At 39.8% G+C, this 21,308-nt stretch overlaps 1 protein-coding gene across 1 annotated transcript in view; it reads left to right on the forward strand.

Moving 5' to 3' along the window:
- The window catches only part of TBXAS1 (thromboxane A synthase 1), a 269,800-nt gene that overhangs the window by 152,958 nt on the left and 95,534 nt on the right, over nt 1-21,308 (forward strand). Inside the window, exon 6 of the mRNA XM_063308553.1 lies at nt 13,015-13,131. Coding sequence (XP_063164623.1) covers nt 13,015-13,131 — 117 coding nt within the window. The remainder of the gene's footprint in view (nt 1-13,014; nt 13,132-21,308) is intronic.

The following is a 21,308-nucleotide window of genomic DNA, read 5'->3' on the forward strand; positions in this document are numbered from 1 at the left end:
AAGGTTGTGCACCTGTCATAGGCACTTCCACATCACAGTATTTCCACCACAGTTTTTACTTTTCAATCCCTCAAAATGTAGTGAAGCAGATCTTTTTTCATCTTCGTTCTCCACCAACTTTAAAATGAGGATCTCTTTGCAGATTCTTCATATAATATTGAGCATTATTTTGGCAAGCCATGCTAGATGTTATGGCAGGATAGGGAGCACTGTTATGTGCACACAACTTGCTATGAAGGTAAATATAGACTGGTCTTTCTGACCCACAAAAGTTGGCCTGAGGTCATCTCACATATAATATTTCTTAAGGATCAATCTAAGGTTTTGAAAGGGTACTTCTAAATGACTAGATGAAATGTGAACAACAGGCATTCCATGTATGCTTGCCAGAAACTATTGCTACTCAGTAACAAGTCTGTGTTGGCCAAACTTGAAAATTACTCTGCTTGTGAAGAAGTATACCTCCTGCTATAGTTAGTGGTACTGTGCCCTTTTATTTCATTGTTTATTTTTGGACTGCCTCTCTACCACCATGGCTGATAAAACCACAAATAGTAGATGTACCTACAAAATGCGTGCAGGCGATTTTTTTGTGGCTGCACTCCCTGAGAATGTGAAGACAGCGACAGTTGATATTCATTATTATGAGTGAGTCCTTAGTCCAGTATTTCTTTGGGGAGAGGGGTTAGGGTAGATGTCGGAGGATATTTTAGAGTTTGGGGGGTATATTAATCCTAAGTGAAGATTCACACTTTTTTTTCTATTGGAAAACAATAGGAAATTATGCTGCCACTTCTTACGGTTTGTTGTCTAAATTTGCTACAAGAAAGGTGGCTGAGAATTGTATGCAGCCGGCATAGTGTTCTGTAAACACTTTTGCTGTAAGATAACAAAAGCTCTACTAAAGGAGTTTCTAAAAAGTAACTGTTAAATGTTATTTAAACTCCCAAGCATCTGTCTGAAGCAAAACAGTACGGGTTGCTCACTGGTTGTGAAAGGAATCCTGTTATAAGGGAGTCTCTGTTTTTGGAGACTAAAGAAGTAAAATAAAGTAATAAAATAAATATGATAAAGGAATATCTCCTTTGGATGAAGATTAACCCCTGATGAGGTTATGCACACATCCACCTTGTGTTTGTGGCAGTAGTACATAAGTGGTTTGCTGTTGCTTTCCTCTCAGATTTAAGTTTTGGCCTCCAGCCCTGGGATTTCAGATGGGCTGTCATCCAAATACTAACAAAGTCTGACCATGGTTAGCTTTTTGAGATCAGCCAAGGTTGATTAGGTTAATGCCCCCGGTAGAGATTAAATGGACAGATTATTCATGCTTACTTCCCTTGCTTTCCTGGTTAAATGGTGATAGTTTCCCAGCATTCAGAACATGTAGGAACAGAGAACCAGAGAATAGAACCCACAAAGAAGGTCCTTTTTCCAGTACTTAACACATGTAAGATATCAGCAAAATAAGAGCTTTTCTGGAGAATCTCAAAACCCAGCAGCTTTTATGGGAGAAGAAAATCTTAAGGTAACTTGGCTTAAGTTTTTTAATTTGGGGCAGTTTTACAGGTCATAATTGGCCTTTTGTATTGTGTCCAGAAGTTGGCTGGCAGCCAGTTTTCTAATGGGCGTCTTCTGTTAGCATTTCACATGCCAACTGAAAATCTTGCTATGTATCTGAGCATTTGGTGGCATTTAATATGCAGCTTTTTTACTGCTGATCTGCTCTTTCATTGCCATGGTTTGTTTTTATGTTCAGTGGTTTTTTAAAATAGTCTTTCTTGCATTATGTTAAGCAATTGTCATAGGGCCTCTTGAGGATCATCGTGTTGAAATACAGGTTATAATTGTAATATGGTAATGAATAAAATCTGCTTGGAAAGGAATGTGAAATGAAGCTAGTTCAGAATTATTAGCAGAGTACATTGAGACTTGATTAAGCCTTCATTTAAAAGGTCCATTTATTTATCGCAGTTTTATTGTACCCTTGTTCCAAAAAACTCAGGGTAAAAACCCTAATTAGAGAGAATGACTGGCACAAGGTCTTTCCGTGAACATTATCTGTGAGTGGGGATGTGAACTTGGATTTCTGTGATTCTGGTCTCATACTTGAACCATTATATCACTTTGGTCTATATGAATGCACCAAAATGCTGTGCTGTATTTCAAATAAATGCTACTCCATTTTCATTCTTTATGTGTCTGTTTACAGAGGATACAGTCATTAATCCTTCCCTTTAAGAGCAAGCAGAGATTGCCTAGATACAAAAATTGGCTGGATACGGCTAGAAATCTGTTGGTATTTTTCTGCATGAGAAAATAGTATAGTCAGTGGGGCAGCTTTGGATGCCTCCCCCCTTCAAAGTGGAAACCTTTATCTGACATTTAACTTCTATTGTGTGTCAGCTGTTTGCATTTCCTTCTCAAAAGTGTTCGCTCTGCAGGCCGGTTGCAATCTTTAAAGACTCATCCGGGGGCATTAACCAAAGACGCCACCCAATATTTTTATTGATCGCTGTGGCAGCTAACTATTGTTGAAGAACAACATAAGGTGTCTTTGCAAAAGTTGTACATCTGCTTGGAAACAAACATGAAGTTAGTACAGAATTATTAGCAGAGTACATTGGTGGGAGGGGGTGAAGGTTTTCTGAACTGAAGCCTGGAGTTGTCCAAGTTAGGGAAGCAATTAAAAAAAACTCATTGTAATATGGATCCTCTCTCTGTATGCTGAATGTTGTCTCACCTATTGATCATGAGTAGAAGCTGCTAGTTTGCTTGCCGTCTGCAGTAAGCAGGCCTGTGCTGAGCACCTCTTTCAATATTAATACCCAGTTATCTGACAACATATAAATTTACATTAAATAATGAAAGGCTACTATCACCACTGAGCTGTCTACCCACAATTTGAGTCACTGTTCTAGTTTTCCAAAGGTGGGAAGGTTGGCAGAACTCAGCATTCAGTGTTAGTGAATCTACACTTGATGCAGGCAGGCATGTTTAATGTTTGAAGGAGTTGCCCATTGTCTCTCTGCATGAGTTGCTGCTTTGGGGTTGCCATCTCTCATATTACAATAAAGGTATTACACAGTTTGTTTTTAACACAACAAAGATTGCAACACAATAATGCATTAAAAATTCAATAATAGCATAACTGTGCCTTAGAATCAAAAGCGTGAGTTCATGAGATCTGTCTGGCAACCAGTGAGTCATGGGATCTTCCTCAGATGCTCATGTGTACGGCAATGCCAAAAAAATTACATTGTGTTTGAGATTATAATAGCAATTTTCCATTCAGGAGGGTTTTGTTCGTTTGTTTGTTTTTTGCAGTGATGTGGTGTGAGGAAAGTTAGGAATGTAAAAGAAATTTGTTGCAGTGAAGGCAGGTTCTTCCAGGGTATATTTTGCTGCAGCATGAATGCCAACAGTAAATATGGCTTGCAGCTGTTTTGTTGTTTTCTGTTGATTTAGTTTCATGAAGACTTGCATAGATTTTGAAAACTAGAAAAAAACACAAACTCACAGAATTTTGAGAACCTGTCATATCTCTCACAGAAGATATGCTGCTGCTGTGGTAGGTGTGGCCAGTCATCATCATTGATCAGAAATAAACTGGTGAGACTGCTCCTCATATCTCTTCCCTAGCAGCCTCACATGATGTCCTCTTTCACCTTGTTTCCCTTTTTCTTTCCCACCCTGTGAAACGTGGTAAAGAAATTCTGCAAAGAGGCTTGGAATTTTGTCCAGTAGCCCATCAGCAAGGTAATTCTCTGAAAATGGAATGCAATAGGATCACATTGAAAGAAAGCGCAGGGTAGCAGATAAGTTGGATCCAGCTGTGGGTTGTAGAGAAAAGCTTTCCAGAAAAATTACCCCAGGGAATCCTTATAAGGGAAGAAGTGGTTCAGAACATTGCTGATTCCTCCATTCTGCCCCCGCCTTCTAGGACTAGGATGCAGAAGCAGAGGGGAGTGTTATTCAGGGTTTGGAAGGAATTCCAGGAACCATGTTCTGCATGCTTTCTCTTTCTTCTTTTCCTTTCTTAATAAGGCAGATAGGTACACTTCCATATAAAGCACTGGACTTCAACCAATTCCATTTTTGTGAGGCTGAAAAATAGGTGCCCCTGCTAATGGTTACATGGTAGCCTGCAAAAAGCAGGGTCTCTTTTGATGGAATAGTGCAGAAATGCTGCAGGTCTGAGAAGTTGGAAGAATTTTTCTCCAAATCAGTTTTGAAGCATTAAAAAAAAAGAGTTGAAGTGTTGGTGAAGTGAGGGCCTCTATATGTCAAAGTAAGATGTTGTGTAAACTAGAGGCAGAGAGCTTCAAGGCCAAGCTAAGAGCAGCTGAAAGGCCATTCATTCAAAGGGGTGGGAGGAAGAGGCCTAGGGTTTGACCTTCAGAACTGACATATATAGCGCAGGTTTCCAGGTGGTGCTAGATGGAGAACTTCTTTCTGTGTAGGTCTTCTGAATTCTTTACAGTAAAGTTGCTTATCTAACCTTGTGTATGCTTGAGAGCAGGGAGCTAAGTGAGTTTTATAGCTGTACATGGTTTCAAAACCTGAGATATATATGTGTATGTATACATGTTTTGTGTGAGTCTCTATATACCATGCATCTTTGCTAGTTTTATATTAAAGCATAATATATGTACTTTATTAATTTGATGACAAAGGTAAATATTTATTACATTTTTTATGTAAATGATTGGGTTTAATACAGTCTAAAAAATGAAGTGAACAAAATATCCTTTCACATATGTAGCCATTGCTATCTCTTGAGCTACATGACTATACTAACACTCTCTTTAGTCTGTTGGTAGAATTGAGTGGGGAAGACCACATGGCTCAGCCACAACCAATGAGTGACAGTAGAGGGTATGAATGTGAGCCAGGTTTCCTGTTAATTGATTTTTGTAGTGTATATTGTTTTTATTTGGTTCTTTTTGCAAGCCACCCAGAGTTACATTGTTTGAGTTGAATGGCCATATAAATAAATAGGAGGCAGGAGTACAGAAAGGGTCAGCTGATTTGGAAAATGCAGCCACTCTCATGGTAGCCTTGCAGAACAATTATTGGGAACTAACATGAATGCAAATTGATGACATCATAGGTTATGTGATCTCTAAGAATTACTTGGGCAGGCAAACTGAAAATGTCTGTAGTTCCCAGTCTAATTCAGTTTTGCTACTGCTATATAGTGACAGTGTCCCATGTATAAGCATAATCTTTTCCCTATAATGATTTATTAGCAGTAAAGGCTACAGTCCGTAAGTTCCCCCTTTACCTTGATATTATTTAGTGATTTGTGTACAACCATTACTGTGCATGACACTTTATAGGGTAACAATAGAAAAAAATGTATCTTTCATCCAAGTAATTTATAATCTCAAATTCTGTATAAAGAAACAGAAGATTTCATGAAGTTGGAAGCAATGTAGCAAGGAAAATGTGCTTTCACATTTGTTTCATTTAACTGGGCTTAGTGTCAGCAGATAAAAGGAGGAATATAAATTCAATTTACTTACATGGATTTTGCTTACTTTCTGTTGGGCTTGATGCTAAAGGCTTTGGGGAGGGACTTGGGGGAGAGGAAAAGGAGATAGTATGAAAGTGTTTTAGGAGAAAATTCTGAACTGAGAGTTGCAGACTGAAAAAAGTCAACATCAGTTGAGGAAGCAGAGGAGCTTCAAGTGTCCACAGACATCTTAGCCAAAGAAGTCTTGTTGCTAAGTAACATTAAAGCACACTCAATCAGTAACCAGTAGACACCCAATGCTGCCAACACACTGTCCAGCCATCATAGTCAACTCTTTTGCTCTACTGTAGTTATCTTTTGTATTCTGCTTGCTTAGCTAGGTGACCTTCAGCAAAGGATCGTTACCTTGTCGTGGTGCTGGAGCTTGAGCACCTCAATGATGCCATGAGCTAAACCGTGAAGGGACACCCAAGACGGGAAGGTCATGACAGAGAGGTCAGACTAAATGCGATCCCTGGGGAAGGTAATGGCAACCCACCTCAGTATTCTTGAACTAAATGGATCAGTACAACCAGAGATATGTCGGTATACCATCGGAAGATGAGACCCCCAGGTCGGAAGATGGTCAAAATGCTACTGGGGAGGAACAGAGGATGAGCTCAACTAGCCCCAGATGTGATGACGCAGCTAGCTCAAAGCCGAAAGGACGGCTAGCGGCCGACGGTGCTGGTGGTGAACGGCGAATCCGATGTTCTAAGGATCAACACACCATTGGAACCTGGAATGTAAGATCTATGAGCCAGGGCAAATTGGATGTGGTTATTGGTGAGATGTCAAGATTAAAGATAGACATTCTGGGCATCAGTGAACTGAAATGGACTGGAATGGGCCACTTCACATCAAATGACCACCAGATCTACTACTGTGGACAAGAGGACCACAGAAGAAATGGAGTAGCCTTCATAATTAATAGTAAAGTGGCTAAAGCAGTGCTTGGATACAACCCAAAAAACGACAGAATGATCTCAATTCGAATTCAGGGCAAGCCATCTAACATCACAGTGATCCAAATATACGCCCCAACCACAAATGCTGAAGAAGCTGAAGTAGAGCAGTTCTATGAGGATCTGCAGCACCTACTGGACAACACGCCTAAAAGAGATGTTATTTTCATCACAGGAGACTGGAATGCTAAGGTGGGCAGTCAAATGACACCTGGAATTACAGGTAAGTATGGCCTGGGAGAACAAAACGAAGCAGGACACAGGCTGATAGAATTTTGCCAAGACAATTCACTCTGCATAACAAACACTCTCTTCCAACAACCTAAGAGACGGCTTTATACATGGACTTCACCAGATGGACAACACCGAAATCAGATTGATTACATCCTTTGCAGCCAAAGGTGGCGGACATCTGTACAGTCGGTAAAAACAAGGCCTGGAGCTGACTGTAGTTCAGATCACGAACTTCTTCTTGCACAATTTAGGATCAGACTAAAGAGATTAGGGAAGACCCACAGATCAGCTAGATATGAGCTCACGAATATTCCTCAGGAATATGCAGTGGAGGTGAAGAATAGATTTAAGGGACTGGACTTAGTAGATAGGGTCCCGGAAGAACTCTGGACAGAAGTTGGCAGCATTGTTCAGGAGGCGGCAACAAAATACATCCCAAAGAAAGAGAAAACCAAGAAGGCAAAATGGCTGTCTGCTGAGACACTAGAAGTAGCCCAAGAAAGAAGGAAAGCAAAAGGCAACAGTGATAGGGGGAGATATGCCCAGTTAAATGCAAAATTCCAGAGGTTAGCCAGAAGAGATAAGGAATTATTTTTAAACAAGCAATGCGCGGAAGTGGAAGAAGACAATAGAATAGGAAGGACAAGAGACCTCTTCCAGAAAATTAGAAACATTGGAGGTAAATTCCAGGCAAAAATGGGTATGATCAAAAACAAAGATGGCAAGGACCTAACAGAAGAAGAAGAGATCAAGAAAAGGTGGCAAGAATATACAGAAAACCTGTATAGGAAGGATAACAATATCGGGGATAGCTTTGACAGTGTGGTCGGTGAGCTAGAGCCAGACATCCTGAAGAGTGAGGTTGAATGGGCCTTAAGAAGCATTGCTAATAACAAGGCAACAGGAGACGACGGCATCCCAGCTGAACTGTTCAAAATCTTGCAAGATGATGCTGTCAAGGTAATGCATGCTATATGCCAGCAAATTTGGAAAACACAAGAATGGCCATCAGACTGGAAAAAATCAACTTATATCCCCATACCAAAAAAGGGAAACACTAAAGAATGTTCAAACTATCGAACAGTGGCACTCATTTCACATGCCAGTAAGGTAATGCTCAAGATCCTGCAAGGTAGACTTCAGCAGTTCATGGAGCGAGAATTGCCAGATGTACAAGCTGGGTTTAGAAAAGGCAGAGGAACTAGGGACCAAATTGCCAATATCCGCTGGGTAATGGAAAAAGCCAGGGAGTTTCAGAAAAACATCTATTTCTGTTTTATTGATGATTCTAAAGCCTTTGACTGTGTGGACCATAACAAATTGTGGCGAGTTCTTAGTGGTATGGGGATACCAAGTCATCTTGTCTGCCTCCTGAAGAATCTGTATAACGACCAAGTAGCAACAGTAAGAACAGACCACGGAACAACAGACTGGTTTAAGATTGGGAAAGGAGTACGGCAGGGCTGTATACTCTCACCCTACCTATTCAACTTGTATGCAGAACACATCATGCGACAAGCTGGCCTTGAGGAATCCAAGGCTGGAGTTAAAATCTCTGGAAGAAACATTAACAATCTCAGATATGCAGATGATACCACTTTGATGGCTGAAAGCGAAGAGGAACTGAGGAGCCTTATGATGAAGGTGAAAGAAGAAAGTGCAAAAGCTGGTTTGCAGCTAAACCTCAAAAAAACCAAGATTATGGCAACCAGCTTGATTGATAACTGGCAAATAGAGGGAGAAAATGTAGAAGCAGTGAAAGACTTTGTATTCCTAGGTGCAAAGATTACTGCAGATACTGACTGCAGTCAGGAAATCAGAAGACGCTTAATCCTTGGGAGAAGAGCAATGACAAATCTCGATAAAATAGTTAAGAGCAGAGACATCACACTGACAACAAAGGCCCGCATAGTTAAAGCAATGGTGTTCCCTGTAGTAACATATGGCTGCGAGAGCTGGACCATAAGGAAGGCTGAGCGAAGGAAGATCGATGCTTTTGAACTGTGGTGTTGGAGGAAAATTCTGAGAGTGCCTTGGACTGCAAGAAGATCCAACCAGTCCATCCTCCAGGAAATAAAGCCAGACTGCTCACTTGAGGGAATGATATTAAAGGCAAAACTGAAATACTTTGGCCACATAATGAGAAGACAGGACACCCTGGAGAAGATGCTGATGCTAGGGAGAGTGGAAGAAGGCAAAAGGAAGAGGGGCCGACCAAGGGCAAGATGGATGGATGATATTCTAGAGGTGACGGACTCGTCCCTGGGGGAGCTGGGGCTGTTGACGACCGACAGGAAGCTCTGGCGTGGGCTGGTCCATGAAGTCACGAAGAGTCGGAAGCGACTAAACGAATAAACAAGAACAAGCTAGGTGACAGTACCAAACTGACCTTGGGTGATCTCAGAAAGCTGAACAGGGTTGAACCTGATTAGTACTTGGATGGAAGATTGTGGCTTTTGACTGGGAAGTAGAAAACATCTCAGAAGAGGACAATGGTAAACCATTGCCATATTGTTGCCAGGAAAAATATATGGGCATGTGCAAGAAGCCGAGGTCAACACAAATGAGACTTTGCTTATGAATCTTTTTATTGGCAACAGCAGAAGTGGGATGCTTTCAGAAATCCAGTTTTAAATCAGCAACATTTGAATTCATTCCTGCTACTTTCTCTGGGTTCAAAAGGATAGCACTGAGTCACATAGCCTTAGGGTTGTCTTTGCATTCATTTCTTCAACTTTGATCCTGTAGCTTTCAACAAACATTTTAGTAGGATTGTCACAGCCAGGTATAGATAAACTGTAACTTTATTCATAGCTTTGCCTGCTGAGGCGTATGCCAGGTTTTTCTTTTTTTTTTACAAAAGGAGAAAACATGTATTTTACTGACTGGCATTTTTGGGTTTACTTGCCTTTCTTTTTTCAGAAAAAAATGACATTTGTAACTGTGCTAAAGTGATATTTATATGTATCTTTTGACATTGGCTTTAAGCTGTGACAGTAAAAAACTAAAAAGCCTCAAGGGTTGTGCTTATACTCTTGACTTCTTTATTAGGCAGTATCTTAAGATAAAAGTCTATAGGCTGACTACATTTGTTCTTCCTGTATAGATTCAGCTTGAAAGAGGAAAGAACTTGTGGTGAGTCGATTGGCATAAGTCCAGAATGCCATGATCTTCTGTATGGTTTGATGTCCCATACCATAATGTCCTACCATAATGCTGGTGTAAAGTGATGCAAGGAAGGAACAGACAGCCATATTCCCTATGTAAGGGTTGTGCTGGTATTCTGAAGGCTCCAAGGGACATATGGTGACAGATGCTTTGCTCTCCCCCACCTTTTTTTTTTGTGTGCAAATTTGTGATGGTGATTTCTTTTTACTGGATGAATAGGTGTAAAAGGTTTAGTGGTTACTGCTAAAGGAGGAAGCCAAAAAAAATTGCACCACCCCAAATCCACTAATTGTTGCCAGAGTTAGAGGTGCAATTTCTGTGAAGTTTCAGCTTTCAGAAAACAGAGTTGGGAGCTTTTTGGGGCCCACTGGGTTGCTCATCTCTGCTTTAAGCCATGTACCTTTAAGGCCTGAAGAATGGTTTCCTAGATTCTATTTATTTATTTGTAGATTTATATCCTACCTTTCATCCAGGAGCTCAAGGCAGGGTACATAGTTCTCCCTGCTCTAGTTTCCACAATAACACCCTGGTAGGATATATTGGGTTGGAGGAGAATAATGGTAGCTTCTCAAGAAACTTGTGAAGTAGCTTAGGTTGTGAGTAAAGTCTAAAATAGAGATTAAGGAGAAATATCATGCAAAACAGGGTCAGATGATGTTTTTGGTACTTTGTCTACCTGCACATATTTCATTTCACTGGGTGCCATGGGGGAGGGGTGCATTTCAGCACTATGACTCTATGCCATGTAGCATTTTCTTTTCACTAGATGTAACTTGGTAGAGAAAAGAAGGAGCTGAAGCTCAAGAGGAGTCCCTGACCTATCTCTCTTCCCCACATGTAACATCTGCAAGAAAAAGTATAATTATGCACTGATATCACTCATAGCATTTCTTTACTACCCCCACAGCATCCATTAAAATAAAGTCAAAGAGTAGGTAAATGGGAGTGGGGAGATTAGGTACCTACATAGGAATTCCATTAACAGGTTATATACATTTTTCTAAGCTGCTCCAATCTGAAGACTTTGGGCAGCATGTAACAAAGTAAAACCATAAAAACAATATCATGAGATTCATCAACCTAACCCAGGAGGGATGCCTATAAGACTAAATGGTTAACTAAAATTAAAAATCAACTGTTATAAGGTTCATCTTGGGGTGGGTTGATTAATCTCATGAGCAGTTGCATGGGAATGGTTTCCTGATACAAGTCAATCATTACTCACTATAGTACACTTCTTGATTATAAATATAATTATGGTTCATTAATGGAACAAGACATTTAATTTTAAACGTGTGGGTTTCTGTTTTTGTTCTACCAAATAAATCTTCGGTAGAAAGAAAATGAGAAATGTATTCATATTAGCCATATGATTCACTACAGTAAAACCTTTTTCTTTTTTCTTGCATACTTTTGGTTACTTCTTCTGTTGGACTCAGTGTAGAAGCACTGTATCTTCAGGGCTTATCTTTATGGAGTATTGAAATGACTATTATCACACTTTAATAGTGTGAGTGAGTGTGGACAGCCTGGTAGCCGAGACCGAGTATCTCCATTCTCCAGAGAACCATAAGATTTGCAGAAGTACCAAGCAACAACAAACCCACCCCCAATCCACCATGCCTTTCTAAAAGCATCCTAAAGGAGCAACCGCTCCAACCTGTTTGGAGAAGATCTGCAGTCACAGAATGTAGAATGATAGCTGGAAAAGTAATCTAAAAAGCTGGGAGGGGTGAGGAACACAGAATGGAGTATCCTGTAGAAAGGCATGGCTGGCTGATGGGCTGGAATTTTCTAGTTTGAAAGGTGGCTGTAGTGTAGCATTTACAGATAGATGATACCAAAGCCTATTAGAAAAGTACAAATGGATAGGTTTCTGCCTCAAGAACAATTAAGCTAATGTTTGATGTAGGAACTGCAGTAGAAGGATATGGAGGCATGGGAAAACTGGGTTGGGATTGGTTATATAGGAAATATAGAGCTAAGGTGTTCTGCTAAGCTTTACAGAAAAAAATGGGTTTTTGAGGAGGGATCTGAAGGGAATGTTCAGTTGGTGTATAATTAGGTCAGAACCAGTCCTTTCTTTATTAAATCATTGATCAGAATGACAAGTCATAACAGATTTGCAGGGCGGAGTGCTGCTTTTTAGTGGTACTTCTTGGCAACAATTTTATATGTACAGTACCTGTTGAAGGAGTGAAGTTGAGAGCCAGAATTTCTCAAGGCAGAAATCTGCACAGCACACTTGATACCTGTGTCCTCTTGACTCTTACCGGTGATGCATTCCCCTGCACACATTCCATGGGGCACAGCTTTTTGAGATCATTCACTGTGGCTTCTTAGGGCAAAGTGTCCACCCTGTGGACAGCAGTATATATTAGCAGATGCATGAGATGACCTGAGAAGGTAGCTAGTATTTATACTGTATGAATGGGTGATGTCAAGATAGAGTATTCTGATTTTCATCTGTCTAGCATTTTGAAAAATGCTATTACAACTAATATACACCTCCAAAGGTTCTAATAATTCAACAGATTAACAGTTTCTCATATAATATCACTGAAATGTTGAATTGTCATAGTTTTATTCTCACCCAGGTTAAAGCCAAATAAATTGAATATAAGCTTAACTGAAGTCAATGGGATTAAAACACGGATCCATAATGTTTCATTAGAATATGCCTCTTCTAGTTCTGAATTTCAAATTCATGATTTTACTTAGAGGTTCACAAAACTCCGAGTAGGAACAATTGTGGACAGTGGTGTCATTCCAAAACAGTGAAATCGTACCGCCACAGGAACTTGGAATGGGATATCCATACAGTTACAAGGAAACTCCAGTGAGCATTTACATTTGGGTCATTTTGGGCTCAATATAAGTTGCACAGTGCAAAGGAGGGTCCCTTGGAAAAGAAGTCCATGCCATAACATTTTAGGGGACTTCTACATTCTCAGAATCACAATGCCAGTGTATATACAATACAAGCAAGAGTGTGAAGGCAGACAACTTTTCAGAATACTGGAAGCTGAAAGTTATTATCCTACTTCGTATTTATCTTACTTGTTTATCAGTAGTTAAATTGCTATTAAGAGTTGTCTGTTTTTAATCCTGTCTATCTTTGTCTACAATTAGAATCCAGATTTGGCTTTTAAGCCATTTGCAGACAGCATTGTCATGTTGCGTGATGAGAAGTGGAAAAATGTCCGGAGCATATTGACCCCAGCTTTCGGTATTGCAAAGATAAAAGAGGTAAGATGCAGGCAGGTGTCATAATTCCACATACAAAATGCTTTTCTTTTTCTTTCTGCTGCGTGTTTCCCAAATGTGCAATATTACATCATGAGTAATTGTCAGTCATCTACTACAACATGGTTAATGCCTCAACGATGCCTACTTGGCCTTTGTAGAGTCACTGCTCCTTTAAGGAGAAGGTTTTTTAGTATATCGGGCTATTTAATCAGAAAATGAAGAATGAGTTTTGTTCATCTGTGCAATAACTATACGCAGTTTGTGTTCTTAAAGAACAATCAGTAGGTGTCATTAGAAATCTGTATGTTGCTTTGGAGTCCAAAAACGGTTAGAGGATACCTATAAATGCAGGAAGAACCATTTCTGCATGGTTATTCAGTACACATTCAGTGGAAATGTTTGGTTAGCATTCCGTTGCAGAATCTAAGCTGGAGCAACTTTCATGTGTGAAACACCATAATGACAGTACTTTCTGAGACACGCTTGTTGTTGTTCAGTAGGTTCAGAAGAACAGTACAACACAGTATCCCTTGCACTTGAAGCAAGAGCAAAAGACACACGCCCTGTTACTGCCAGAAATGTAGCAGCTGAATTTTTGAGGTGACCAGTAGTTGCAAACATTTTTCTGTTTTCTGTACATGAAAGTGCACAGGTTCAAACTTTTATTTGCTGTGGATGTAATCTTTTTTTTTTTTTAATTACACAAATCAATCAGTCCTTTGCAATCTAACAGTCTCTTGGGAAAAGTAGGGATTGGAAACGGTCCTTCCCTGCCATGGTCTCTGTGGTGTGTCTCTATCTTTCACAACCAAGTCTTATCCAAGATCTAATTGGTTTCATAATACCTTAGGCCATTTTCCCTTTAGTGACTTAAAGTGTTTTCATAACATTATCCAAGCATCACTGCAGTGAGAAAAAGCCTATCCTTATTACTTTTACTTTGGCACAGGGATATTGAATAATGCTAGATGATGTTATAAGTCACTACTGTGGAAAAGACCAGTTTCAGTTTCACAGTGCCAGTGGGAAATTTCCTGACTTGATTTTCCCCTGCTTATATAAGCATATCTTTTCCTCAAGCACTTCCCAGTGGGCTAGCTATATTAATCTTTTTGCAGCAAAACAAGGAATCTTGTGGCACATTAAAAATTAATGAATCACATGAGATTACATGAATGACTTTAAAATTATTGTGGCAGTTTAAAAATGAACAAATTCATTACTGCATAATGAATTTTCCCAGCTTTCAGGGATCATAGTGCACATGGCCTTTGATTGTGAATGTTCATGCAATAATACATTTGTTGTCCTTTGAAGTTACCTCAAGGCATTTTGTCTGTTGTTTCCCTAACAGTGTTCCAAAAGTAAAGCTACCACAACTTTTAACATTTCATATTTAGTGTACAAAAGTTGGGATTTCCTCAAAGACTTATCATTAAAAAGTGAATTTGTTAAAAAACATACTTTTGAGAACAAAGGCTTAGGGTAAATAGTTGGAACCTATGTTGTGTGTTTTGCAAATGAGGCCAGTCCATCTCTGGATTGCTTGAGATAGAATGGGGAAGAGGTGTGCATCAGTAATTGGCAGCCACAAACTGCGTTGGGGCCATATCATATATGTGAGTCGGGCTTTGTTGTGGTAGGGATGTTCTTTGCTTTTTAACTTATGTCTACTTTAACCTCCTTTAATCTCAGATTGCATACCAGACACAAAAATAAATCTCTACTGTCCATAAAATCAACTTGGGTAGCTGATAGCAGACGTTTCATAGATAGCTCAGAAAAGTTGCTTTATTACAGACGAGAAGCCATATATATGCAAAACACAGAAATCAGACTGCCTGCCTGTCTGTCTGTCCCCCCCCCCCAGGTTTTAAATCCTAAAACTTTTCCGCCTGTCTTTTTCAATCAGCAGTTGTTTCCCCAGCCTTGCAATAAGAGGGCACTGCTTAGTGTTTGCACAAATGTTCTGGCTGGCCTAAGCACTGCTAGTTCCTGCCTTGTCAACTTCAGTCCTTACACTATTATAGTTTTTCATCTGTTTCCCTACTCAAATAGTGGAAAATAGTGCTGTCAGTTTTCAGCATCCATAGCCAGAGGGGGCTCCAAAGTCTGCTAAAAAAGAGGATTGTGGATTTCATTCAGCTCTTGGGCTGCAGGTTACCCACCCTTAAATTAGTGCTTGTACAGATAGTCCTCATTTAGCTTTCACAATTGGGACCAGCAACTTGGTTGTTAAGCAAAGTGATCGCTAAGTAAAACTTTGACTGTGCTTATGATCTTAACTTCAGCTTTCGTTTGCTTCACAGACCTGAGAAGGTTGTAAATGTGAGGATTGGTTGCAAAGTTACTTTTTCATCATCGTTGTAACTGCAAATGGTTGTTTGCAGTTAGGACTACCTATAGCCATTTCTTCACTTCCCTTTGTTATTATGTCTATTCATTGTTTTTGTATCACTTATTAGAATATATGCAGACATATTTATTTCTAAGGGTAGCTCTCTGGGCTCACATTTATAAAACAGTAGCTTTCAAATAAAATAAGATGAGAATTTTCTAGAAAATACCTATCTCTATAGTGTCCCCCATATAAATGTTGATTTTTTTTACTTTGCCAACTCTAATACAGTGGCTGCTGCTCCATAGCATTATTGGGCTCTTCCAGGTAAGTAACAGGTCTTGGGTTCCAAGAACTTGAAATGCAATATAGCAATATAAGTCCCGTTAACCTAATACCTATTTTACTTACACCAACTGAAAATCAGGATCCCATTTTCTGCTAATAAGTATTCCATTCTTGTACAAGTGGGACTTGCCTAGATGACTGGTAAGGAATGGTAATTAATCTTTCATTTGTAACTTGGCCTTAACCATGGCCTGCCCTAGAGAAAGAACTCTTGCTGTCTTCTAAACAGAACATTGCAGAATTAATTTCTCTAGATTATAGTGCATGCATCTCTTAGGGCATATGAAAGGGTTTGGGGGTGTTGACTTCTCTTGTTCACTATTCTAATAGCTGATTTCTCTATATCCACTCATCAAGCATCTGGAGACTTAATTTATGGTGGGATAAACTTCCAGTTCATTGATATGTTCTCTTAATTGAAAATGAGGATAGCAACTCCAATGTTAAAAATTCATCTCCGAAGGGTAGGAGGAGATCATTCTTTTCCCTCATGGTCATATTCTTAAAAAGTAAATATGTTTTTCACTCCATTGCCCGTTGTTCTTTGGTTGGGAAATAAAATTGGTGGACAGAAGCCTATGTTGTTTTGACATGCTGCCATCAAACTCCACAGCAGCATCTAAATGTGTCTGGCTTCTTCAGTTCTATAGACAGCTGTTGCTTAGCAACACCAGCTGTCACCCCCTTATTATGGTAAATTCTAATTGGCCATAAGCCTGCCAAGGACCCCTGATTAATCAGAACTGACAATATCATTGGTAATGCACCTAGACAACTGACTCACTCCCTGGTTTGATAGTGAATTTGATAGGATTTAAAGTAGGGGAAACAATAAATGCAAATGTGTTCTCCATAATTTGGAGAGAGAGGGGCTAAAGAAGAGAGTTTTGTGTTGCCTTGACAGAAATTAATCCCTCTTACTATGGGTCATTGGCACAAGACAAATCCTTGCCTCCTTTCCTTCCCCTCCTTAAACCTAACAAAAGATAAAACCCCTGGTATGCACAGAGCCAGACCCTGCTGGCAGGAGCCAGACACACTTTAGAAGAACAAATAGTTCCTGGATATTGTGCTTTGCCGGGATAGATGTCTCTGTTTACAGAGTTAATTATTTAAGTCAAGAGGAAAATTCATACTGTTGCATTTCAAGCAGCAAGATGTGAAGGAGAGCAAAAACTTCCAGAGAGGAATTGAACAGGAATCTCAGAGAAGAAAATTGCCAACAGTTGCACTTTCAGAAAACAACAGAATGGTTGGATCCATGCTTTATAGTAAGTCAACTTTAACCAGAAATAAGCCACAATTGAGTAGACTCAGACAATACAAACCATAGGTTACAAAATCTTACACCACCTTAAAGATTGGCACGTATATGATATGCCAGCTTTTGTAAGCGTTGATACACTTTATTATGTAAAGTGTATGCTATGTGGATTCCAGTCAATGAAAAATTATGTTGTAGTAAATTAACTAAGCCTATTCCAAAGGGGCAGAGATTTCATTATTCTGTTTTGTTTTGTACATTTTCTAAGTTAGTTTGGAACATTTTTTTCTAATTAAGGTAATGTCTAACAGTGAACTAATTTCTGAAACATTGAACTTTGTATGGCCCAAACACCACCATCCATGCAGAGAAAGCAATAAGAAGAAATCCACAACGTTTGCATTAACTGCAACATAAAGAGAAACAAGGCAGGCAACACCACCAAACAGCCCACTGGGAATTAAAAGCATGCGCAGAAGAGCAAGTGTTTGGTGAGGCAAAGACAAAATAATAAAAAAGAATGTAATGCAATGCAATAACCTGAATAAAGGTTTTTAATTAATTAATTAATTAATTTGAATTGATCTAGAGGAGGGGAGCAAGGTAGACTTCAGCAATTCATGGAGCGAGAATTGCCAGATGTACAAGCTGGGTTTAGAAAAGGTGGAGGAACTAGGGACCAAATTGCCAATATCGGCTGGATAATGGAAAAAGCCAGGGAGTTTCAGAAAAACATCTATTTCTGTTTTATTGACTATTCTAAAGCCTTTGACTGTGTGGACCATAACAAATTGTGGCAAGTTCTTAGTGGTATAGGGATACCAAGTCATCTTGTCTGCCTCCTGAGGAATCTGTATAACGACCAAGTAGCAACAGTAAGAACAGACCACGGAACAACGGACTGGTTTAAGATTGGGAAAGGAGTACGGCAGGGCTGTATACTCTCACCCTACCTATTCAACTTGTATGCAGAACACATCATGCGACAAGCTGGCCTTGAGGAATCCAAGGCTGGAGTTAAAATCGCTGGAAGAAACATTAACAATCTCAGATATGCAGATGATACCACTTTGATGGCTGAAAGCAAAGAGGAACGGAGGAGCCTAATGATGAAGGTGAAAGAAGAAAGTGCAAAAGCTGGCTTGCAGCTAAACCTCAAAAAAACCAAGATTATGGCAACCAGCTTGATTGATAACTGGCAAATAGAGGGAGAAAATGTAGAAGCAGTGACAGACTTTGTATTTCTAGGTGCGAAGATTACTGCAGATGCTGACTGCAGTCAGGAAATCAGAAGACGCTTAATCCTTGGGAGAAGAGCAATGACAAATCTCGATAAAATAGTTAAGAGCAGAGACATCACACTGACAACAAAGGTCCGCATAGTTAAAGCAATGGTGTTCCCCGTAGTAACATATGGCTGCGAGAGTGGACCATAAGGAAGGCTGAGCGAAGGAAGATCAATGCTTTTGAACTGTGGTGTTGGAGGAAAATTCTGAGAGTGACTTGGACTGCAAGAAGATCAAACCCATCCTCCAGGAAATAAAGCCAGGCTGATCACTTGAGAGAATGATATTAAAGGCAAAACTGAAATACGTTGGCCACATAATGAGAAGACAGGACACCCTGGAGAAGATGCTGATGCTAGGGAGAGTGGAGGGCAAAAGGAAGAGGGGCCGACCAAGGGCAAGGTGGATGGATGATATTCTAGAGGTGACGGACTCATCCCTGGGGGAGCTGGGGGTGTTGACCGACAGGAAGCTCTGGCGTGGGCTGGTCCGTGAAGTCACGAGTCGGAAGCGACTGAACGAATAAACAACAAACACAGAGGAGGAGAGGAGTGTTGTTATTCACCTGAACCTACAAATAGCAATAAAAAGCAAAGCAGAGGCAAAGGAACAACTGCAGGCAGTTCAAGGAGCAGGCTAAGTGTTAGGATTAAAGACGTGATACAAATACAGGAGCACAATCAAAGCTCAAGAAGATCATGTTGCTGAAGCAAGAGGTCTCACTGATTACTTCTTGTATGGCAAGATCCAGTACTTACCCTGGGTAGGAGGAATCAGTCTGGAAGATTCTTCACTGAAGAGCTCTGCTATGTACTTGCTGCTTCATCACAGCAGAAGATCATCCATCCAGGACAGTGTTCCTCAATCTCAGCAACTTTAAGATGTGTGAACTTCAGCTCCCAGAATTTCCCAGCCAGCATGCTAGACAGAACTTACGATGTTTTGCTGGGTGGGGAATATTGGGGAGTTGAAGTCCACAATAATCTAGGAACTCTTTCTCTTCCCACACTTTAAATTGGTCCATTTTGCTATCCAGGTTTTGTGTGTGTAAGAGCGAAATGAAAAATTGTGTGAATATTTATTTATACAAAGAGGTTATACTACCCTACTTCAAACAACAAAAGGTGGCATTTACCGCTTCTTCCCTATCTTGATCAAGTTCATCATAAACAGCATGGAATCTTGTTTGACTCTTACAACAAAAATATTGCATTTTCTCCTCAATATATTCTGAGAGTTAACTTATTTTATGTCAGATGTTGAAATGGCAAAAGAAAGTTGGCTTCATAAATTCCATTTTATTTTTTCTGTATAAAGCTTGAGGTTCAGAGGAAAAATGTGCTGCATTTTAGTATTCTCTGGACTCCTTCTATTCAACCTTTTATGTAACTGCAATATTTAGTAGAATGTTAGGTTTTTGGTATATTATCAGATTAGACAGACTAAAAATCATACTAGATACATGATAAAATGCTACAGTTCTATCCCAACCACAGGAATATTTATGAATTGTAGAGTTTTTGTGCTTGTAATGCCCACGTTCTGTTGTTACTAATGTACAATCAGTTCTGCTTTACGCTGCAATCTCTTTCTTGCTGGCTGTCTTCAAAAGTTGTAAGTCTGACCTGACACATTCACTATTTTCAAATGTGTATTTTGGAAATTGTCTCATCTGTGTGATGATTTTGATGTAGCCAAAGTGGGGTGAACTCTTTAATGGACACCTGGCCTCATGTAAAATATATATTCTCCAGTTATTTGATGTAAAACATGGGTGTGCCCCAGAAAACCTACGGCTGGGGTCTCTAGACCCTCTTTAAAAGTTGGCACTGCTTTTTTTTTTTTAATCCTGGTTCTACCACCTTCTTTGCCTTGGACTTTTGTATTTTTAGAGTGTAGTCCCTGGGCACCATTCAAAGAAGATGGATCTCTGAATTTTATATTAGTTTATATAGTCTTTTTAAAAAACTATTAGTTAAAATGTTCTCTTTTCCTTTCCTTTTGCTGATAATGGTAAGGAGTAAAGGTATTTGACCATCGTGTTATTTGAGCCACCTAGCATTCACAGTATAAGTCTGCAATGACCATGCTTCTAGGTCCTCTGCAGACACAGATTTTTATTTATTTATTTTAGGAATCTGAACTTAGTAGCATTAAAAAAGCCTCATCTTGTTCTTACCCTGCCTTTCATAAGGCTACGGGCGTGCTGTTACTAGGAAATGTGCAAAACATGCTTGTGGAATTTTACTTCATTTGCTGTTTGCTGAAAACAAGTACTGGCAGGTATCAAGCATGGAAAATTTCAACCTGAAAGGTTAAAGTTCAGCATTATCATGGGGGAACCTAAAATAGTGGGTTATATCAAAAAAGTTGAACAACTTGCTGAATTTGTGAAATAGGTCCCACTGTTCACTCATTCATTTATTTAATTTGTGTACTGTTCTTTATAAAATATTGCAGAGCAACTTACAGAAGCAAAATAAAGATAGAAAACATGAAAAGCTATAAAATCCTATGTGTTCCAATCCAGTGAACTTATCAGCAGGATCTAAAGATGTATTTTATGTAATCAACAGAACTGACTTCTAGTGGCAAAGTTGATCCAGAACTATATATCTACTCCTTCACGGAAATGTGACTATATCCAGAACAGATATTCCTTCCTACCTACTAACCCTTCCGTTGAGTAACACCTGTGCTTTTTCTGTACAATATTCTCCATCTCTTTGCCCTTCTCCTGCACATTATTGCCTCTGGAACTGGGCCCGCAACTAGGGTCTCTGTCACCCAGGGCAAACATGGATTCTGCGCCCCCCTCAGTGCAGCGCCTGGGGCACATGCCCAGCTTGCCTGACCCCCCCCCCCCAGTTGTGGCCCTGCCTGGAACAATGTAATGAAGAGGTGGGATTGATGATAGCTCATTACAAATTTCTGAATGAAC

Source organism: Candoia aspera, chromosome 7 (assembly GCF_035149785.1).
Source record: "Candoia aspera isolate rCanAsp1 chromosome 7, rCanAsp1.hap2, whole genome shotgun sequence".
Taxonomy (NCBI): domain Eukaryota; kingdom Metazoa; phylum Chordata; class Lepidosauria; order Squamata; family Boidae; genus Candoia; species Candoia aspera.